The sequence below is a fragment of the Topomyia yanbarensis genome, chromosome 3, assembly GCF_030247195.1.
Source record: "Topomyia yanbarensis strain Yona2022 chromosome 3, ASM3024719v1, whole genome shotgun sequence".
Taxonomy (NCBI): domain Eukaryota; kingdom Metazoa; phylum Arthropoda; class Insecta; order Diptera; family Culicidae; genus Topomyia; species Topomyia yanbarensis.
This window is the reverse complement of record NC_080672.1, coordinates 326,108,214-326,115,607: the sequence shown is the minus strand read 5'-3', so window position 1 is coordinate 326,115,607 and position 7,394 is coordinate 326,108,214. Positions and strand designations below refer to the sequence as shown.

At 42.8% G+C, this 7,394-nt stretch overlaps 2 protein-coding genes across 2 annotated transcripts; one reads left to right on the top strand and one right to left on the bottom strand.

The window, feature by feature from the left end:
• Positions 1-267: 267 nt before the first annotated feature.
• Positions 268-1,039, bottom strand: LOC131688101 (uncharacterized). The gene is made up of 3 exons (XM_058972253.1): positions 942-1,039; positions 765-881; positions 268-705 (listed from the first exon to the last, which is right to left on the bottom strand). Exons 1-3 carry the CDS (start codon positions 1,002-1,004, stop codon positions 268-270), a joined length of 618 nt encoding a protein of 205 aa, XP_058828236.1. The 5' UTR covers positions 1,005-1,039.
• A 142-nt stretch (positions 1,040-1,181) lies between these two features.
• LOC131691379 (DBF4-type zinc finger-containing protein 2 homolog) lies at positions 1,182-2,291 on the top strand. The gene is made up of 3 exons (XM_058977714.1): positions 1,182-1,367; positions 1,435-2,031; positions 2,164-2,291. Exons 1-2 carry the CDS (start codon positions 1,314-1,316, stop codon positions 2,002-2,004), a joined length of 624 nt encoding a protein of 207 aa, XP_058833697.1. The 5' UTR covers positions 1,182-1,313; the 3' UTR covers positions 2,005-2,031; positions 2,164-2,291.
• Positions 2,292-7,394: the final 5,103 nt, after the last annotated feature.

Sequence of the window (7,394 nt, the reverse complement as noted above, 5' to 3'; positions counted from 1 at the left end):
ATCAAAAGGATGCCGAATTCGTTCGAACCACATTCGTTCGAAAAAGCAACCCATCGTAATGCAAAATAAGGTTGATTGCGTGAAATAAAAGAAACGGTCATAACCATTCTTTGGCAGTCCAACCTTCATTGTTAAAGTTTGCATATCAGTATTGTAATTTGCGTTAAAAGTTCCGTATAAGGTATAAAAATAAAAATTATTCATAAATATGCCATTCTGTCGCGGAATAAATCAGCTGTCGCTTTTTTTTTAATTTACACCATTATTTTATTTCGGGGTATCTTTCTCGGCCACTGGCAACACCTGAGCAGAATCTGAACTGGGACTTTCCCCATTGCATGTTTTCGGCTGCTCAATAGATGAACGCGTTTCCACCTTCTGGTTTTCATTTTCACTTTCATCGTTTCGGCAATCGACAGGTGTAACCGTGCCCTGTCCGGGCGCTTCCAGCATCACACAAACTGGGGTGCAGCTCGGTGGTGGGCATATTACTGCAGACTCAATGTCCTCCTTGTACTTAGTTTTCGGGCATTTTGGTTGATCAGTTTGCTCTGCTCCCGGGATAGCACTGGATTGTGGCAATTGGCAACAATTGTGTGATATTATGAAATCATAATAAGTGTAGTTGTGATAGGAGAAGTATTCCGGATTTTTGTATGTCCCCTCTTTAGCACTCTCGTCAATGTGGGGAATGGGACCCAAACCCTAAACGAAATTACTTTTTTATTAAATGTACATATTTAAAGTGATTGGTATTGGATTACTTTTTCACCACCGTGTTCTCGAAATATGAACTGCTTGATCTTTCCAAGAATCTCATACGATTTGAAGTTTTCTACCTTAATCCTGTTTCTGATAGAAGGTTTCGACGCGAATAAATTCTGAAATAGAATTTCCATGTTTATTTTCGATAGCCATAGCAATTAAAAAACAAATATTACTTGATAAATTGCAACAGCGGGTCTTGAACTACATGTTCTCGAAAACATTTGATTTCCAAACATTGTGCAAAGTGAAAAGTGGAATCAAGTTGTGAGTGGTAAAGGAGACTACTTCGATGGCCGGTTTTGTAGCCGAGCTACATGAACTACCCAGAGAAGTAAAACGATCGCTTAGCAACAGAAAAAAGTTTTTTTTTCACAAAACATGACCGTTGGAAAAGATCATTTCAGTTCGGAACTTCGTTGAGAGCAGTCGCAAAATTAAAGTTGAAAAAAAAAATTTGATTTTTTTTGGTGAACTGATTTAAATTCCCAGCTCAAGACCACAAGAACCTGAAGTGTTAAAATCATCTGAACCCTTTTGCAACTATAATGTGCGATCCGTGTTGTGGACCATGTGGTCCTTGCGGACCCTGTGGACCATGCGTAAGTTTTTCTCAATTTGACCGCCACTTGCTCACTGTTGCATGTGAAACATCTCATCTTCCATAAGGGACCTTGCGGACCCTGTGGACCCAGCGGACCTTGTGGCCCATGTAGTCCGTGTGACCCACCATGCTATGAACCTCGCAATCTTTCTGCTGGTCAATTGGCCTGTATGGCCCAGTGCCCGACTGGTTGCCCTCCGCCGACCTGTGGACCACGGTTCGTAACCGTTCAGCAACCTCCGCGGATAGTTGCCCAAAAGAAGGTTATTAACTGTAGCCGAACTGTTATCGACAAGCACGTCCTGCCCCAAACGAAGGCTATAGTGGAACCTAAGCTCGTATACCAACCGAAGACCATCATAGAACCGTGCGTCATTTTCAAGAAACGAGTCGTTCCCGAACCAAAAGTCATCTACTACAGTCGGGTCGTTCCCGATCCGAAGGTTGTCTGCACTCCGCGAGTGGTCGTCGAACCGAAGGAATACTGCACCACCATGGTATGTCAACCGAAACCGCAAATTGTTCCAGTTCCCGCTGCCAGAGAGTACTGCTGCATGTCTACAGGAACTACCTTCTTTAACAATCAATGCTGTCCACCCACGCCGGGTCCAATATGTCCACCGAGAAAGTGCTAGTACATGCAACAGTGACAGGTTCGAAAGGTACGATAATTGTAATTCCGTTAGAACGCTGTAAGTTAACTTGACTTTTCTTTTGCACTTCTGTTGCAGGGATGTAAGTTTTCTTTGCTTCACTTACCGGTGGTAGGTATACTTGAATTGTAACTTTTACAGATCCCTTAAGACGTATAAGATCGGCGATAAGAAATCCCACACCAAGGCCAAAAATAGCCAAGACCAACTATTACTGCCCATCACCGTACAGATGCTGCCAATCGGTTTGGAAAGCACCGCGCCCTTGCCGCTATAAAGCACCATGTCGAGCCCATTGCTACAATGTGGAACGATTTTACAACTGTAGGTTGCTGGATTTTTATATGGTAAAACAAAATGCATGTAACTCGACTGTTTTTCTTTCAGACTGTAGACGACCAATGCGCAGTCCCATGCTGAGCAGCTACTGCTGTGGACCGTGTTGAAAACTAAAACGATGATTCGCTGGATGCCAAATTTTTATTGTAATTTAATAAACGATTGCTTGTTGATAACGAATGATGGTTTTTCCAATTGATTGTTAGAAATAGAAAGATTTTCTTGCCAAAGTTGGAAATTCAATCAGCAGATTTTTTTATCCTGAATCGTAAAACTTTTAGAGCGTCAGGTACAATATTAATTATGAAGTACTTTGCATGATAAACCAAATACTCGTTCCATTAGTAATGCAGTTATATTTAGTTGTGAAACCATTGTAATCCAAAACCAATTACCTAAAAATAACTACCAGAAATCACTAGGCTACAGAAAAGCATACACATTTATGGCGTCAGCATAGCATAAACGCTGACGCATCCGTTCATCAGACGTAAAGGATTGAACTGGCGATGGTTACACGATATTCAAAATAGGCGATAACATCGACATGGCGTGGCAAATGTGCTTTGTAATTCTGCGGTTTGCGGGGCGGGAAAACGATCTCAGGAAGAGAAAGAATGGCTTTTCGCCCATCCGTTGCCAGCGATGAAGGCACCCAGTTGCAGGGGTCGTAAATATCGGTATTCGTATTGGTATTCAAATTGATAAACGATAAAAAAACGGAATTAACAAGCTAAAAAGTTTGGAAGGTTCGAGATAATATAGCCTTGAGTACGCATCAAGTCTCTTAACATTCCTGATATAATTAATCAAATAAATTGGTGGGTTGTTCATTTATTCAGCTAGTGGTGCCATTTGGTCTGAGAACGAGACCATTCACTCACATTCAAGGCAGAATGGAAGTAAAATCTCAAGAAGTAAGATAACGATAGTGTTGGATTAACAACTTTTTCAGATATCATTCACTTAAACAGAATTATGGCGCAAATAAAACTTTAATTTTCTAAATTTGGTGATCGTTTTTCTTCTGTCAAATCCTCCAAAGATTTGATGCTAGAGGTGTAGTTAATCGTCCAAAAATATATTTTTGCGAAATCAAAGTTGATGTCATTGGCAAAGTGTCAGCATTCCCGGGCTTATGATAAAGGGTGTATCTAAGACAAAACGTGGCAATAGGGGGGCCGTTTTTGTTCCAATTTTTCGTCAGAATGGTCCAACTCTTGATTGTTTGATTCTGACTTTTTGCACCGTACGCAATGTTACTGCAGCGATAGCGAAATGATGTTTGGCAGTGTTGCTATATTTATAGGTAAGATTGTCATTACTTTTGATAAATAAAATTATTATCGTTAAAAAATTAAAAATGACTAAATTGAACAGAAATTGTGTGGCAAAGTGAAACCACTTTGCCACACAATTTTTTTTTATTTATCATGCATTTGCGTATACGTACTTGATTAACTTTAACAAAAATAAGACAGAAACCACATTCGTTTTCGAGCTCTCCATCGAGACAGAAGTTATTTTTTCTAGTCCGTGCTGTGTATAACGACAAAGAATAGTGCTAATCTGCATTCAAGGTTATCTTGCCAGTTCGGTTGGGCCCTCAGTCTTTCGTTTGCGTGTGAGGATTATACAATAGCCAGCTATATAAGCTGGATCGGTTCGTCGTTGGACACCAGTTTAAAGCTAACTGGTTTTTGTCTTTTGTAACACATTTATTGCTTTTTTCCGCTTGCGCGGGCGCTGACCCCGTGCGTTGACGTTTTCTATGGTTCCCTCTCCGGATGGTCAAATGGAAGTTGAATCGGGTTCAACTTCTAAGGCTCCCCTCGTCCCAAATGCTATCCAGAACTCTCAACTGGTTCATTTGTGGTCTTCTTTCGGCCCAAGACTAAATCACTGAATCTTCTTCAGATTTCTAAAGACCTGACAGAACGGTTCTCGGCTGTGACCGAAATTTCAAAGGTCCGCTCGGACAAGATAAGGGTGTTGCTAGCCAACTCAAAGCAGGCAAACGATATTGCTTGCTGTGAGCACTTTACGCGGGATTATAACGTGTATATTCCAGCTCTAAAGGTACAATCTGAAGGCGTCGTCACCGATGAGAGTTTGACGTGCGAGGATCTGCTGAAGTACGGGGTTGGCCGTTTTAGAGACCGCTTTCTTCAGCCAGTGAAAATACTTGAGTGCAAGCGTTTGCACTCAGTAGTAGTTGCGGGGGATGGTTCAAAAACATATCCCCAATCAAACTCTTATCGGGTGACCTTCGCTGGTACCGCTTTGCCGAACTACATCCTCTTACACAAGATTTGTCTGCCTGTGCGTCTGTTTGTACCGCGGGTCATGAATTGCACAAAGTGTAAGCAATTGGGTCACACAGACACCCATTGTAGCAATAAGGCCCGCTGTGGAAAATGCGGGGAGAATCATCTAGTTGATTCGTGCAGTAAGAAAGCCAAAAAGTGTCCTTACTGTGCGGAGAGTCTGCATGATATCTAGGCATGTCCCGCGTACAAACTACGCGGGATAAACTGAAACGTTCCCTTGCGGGACGATCCAAACATTCTTTCGCAGAAATGTTAAAGAATGCTACGCCACCATCCTCAAGAAACATCTATGCTCACTTGCCTCTTGACGAGGGCGAGGCCACACAAGAGGGAACATCTATTAGGGTGCCTAGAAGTTACAGGAAGAAGAGGAACATTTCCTCTCCTAAAGTTCCTTGTAAAGGTCAGAAGGTGTCCCTTGACGGGGCTCCGAAAGTGACATCTATTGGAAGTGTTGCAACCAAACCGAAGCAATTAGCTCCTGGTCGCGGAGGATTAAGCTCAGAGAAGGAGTTCCCAGCACTTCCAGGAACATCAAAAATCCCAAGTGTTCCTTTGTTTCAGTTCGAGAGTAATCACAGCACTGGAATTATCAAACTCTCGGACATTGTGGACTGGATAATAAAAACCTTCAATATTACTGACCCTATTAAAAGACTTATGCTAACTATTCTCCCTACAGTGAGAACATTTTTTAAGCAGTTGACTGCTAAATGGCCCCTCCTTTCCCCGATTGTATCTTTCCATGGCTAACTCATCGAACGAGGTCACGGATTTGATGACTGTTTTACAGTGGAATTGCAGGAGTATCATCCCGAAAATTGGTTCTTTCAAAATTTTAATAAATAATTTGAGCTGCGATGCATTTGCATTATGTGAAACTTGGTTAACTTCCGACATAGATCTCAACTTCCACGACTTTAATATTATTCGCCTGGATCGAGACACCCCCTATGGAGGAGTGCTTTTGGGGATCAAAAAGTGCTACTCCTTCTACAGAATTAACCTTTCCTCGATAACAGTTATTGAAGCTGTCGCTTGTCAAGTAACAACCAAAGGCAAAGGCCTTTGCATAGCTTCCATATATATTCCCCCCAACACCGCGGTTGAGCACCGACGGCTACAAGACATCTTAGAATCCATGCCAGCACCGCGACTAGTTTTAGGAGACTAACTCTCACGGTACAGCATGGGGTTGCCTCTATGATGATAACCGGTCTTCCTTAATTCACGATCTTTGCGATAACTTCAATTTGACAATTTTAAACACGGGTGAAATGATACAGATTCCTGCCCCTCCAGCGCGCCCGAGCGCCTTAGACTTGTCCCTTTGCTCAACATCACTGCGGTTAAATTGCACGTGGAAGGTAATTCCTGATACCCACGGCAGCGACCATCTGCCGATCATAGTCTCAATCAATAACGGTTCAAGGCCATTGAAATCAATCAATATTTCGTATGAACTCACACGAAATATCGTTGGAAGAGCTATGCTGCCGCGATATCCGAGAACATCGAATCTACCCAAGATCTTCCTCCGGAGGAAGAGTACAGCTCTTTGGCTGGCTTGATTCTCGACAGCGCGAATCAAGCTCAGACTAAGCCAACATACAAAAACGCTCTCTCAATCCGTGGTGGGACAAAGAGTACTCAGATGTGTACGCGGAGAAGGCATCCGCGTATAAGACCTTCCGGGACGATGGCTTACCCGCTAGCTATCGACAATATGTGACGTTAGAAACGCGAATGAAGAGTTTGATGAAAGCCAAGAAACGTAGTTACTGGCACCGGTTCGTTGACGGACTAACGAGAGAAACATCGATGAGCACTCTTTGGGGCACGGCCCGGCTTTTGCGAAACCGAAACAGTGCTAACAAGAGTGCAGAATATTCAAACCGTTGGATATTCAATTTCACCCAGCAGGTTTGTTCGGATTCCGCCCCGGCACAGAAGATTTACCGCGCCGCGTCCCCTCACGATAGCGCGAACGAAACACCTTTTTCGATGGTGGAGTTCTCACTTGCTCTCTTGTCGTGTAACAATAAAGCTCCAGGGCCAGACAGAATCAAATCCAACTTGTTGAAGAATCTACCAGACTCTGCCAAGGGACGCTTGTTGAACTTATTTAATAAGCTTCTTGAGGTTAACATTGTCCCACACGATTGGAGACAAGTGAATGTCATCGCCATCCAAAAACCAGGAAAACCAGCCTCCGACCACAATTCGTATTGTCTGATCGCAATGCTGTCCTGTATCCGGAAGTTGTTCGAGAAAATGATCCTATTCCGCCTCGACAAATGGCCTATGCTAGTAAAGAGCAAATGGCATCAGTGTTCTTAGATATTAAAGAAGCTTTTAATCCAGTTTCTATCAATATTCTTTCAGAAAAGCTGCTCCAGCATAGTCTTTCAGCGATTTTACACAACTTTTTACTAAAATTATTATCGGGGAAGCACATGCATTTTTCGTATGGTGATTTATCGCCATCACGATTTAGTTACATGGGCCTTCTCCAGGGCTTATGTATAAGACCCCTGTCATACAATTTCTATGTCCACGATAAATGGCTTGACAATTCCTGTACGTTAAGGCAACTTGCAGACGACGGCGTGGCTTCTGTTACGGGACCCGAAGCTGTCGATCTACATGTACCATTACAGAATACCTTGGACAATTTGTCTGCTTGGGCTATTAACCCATTCA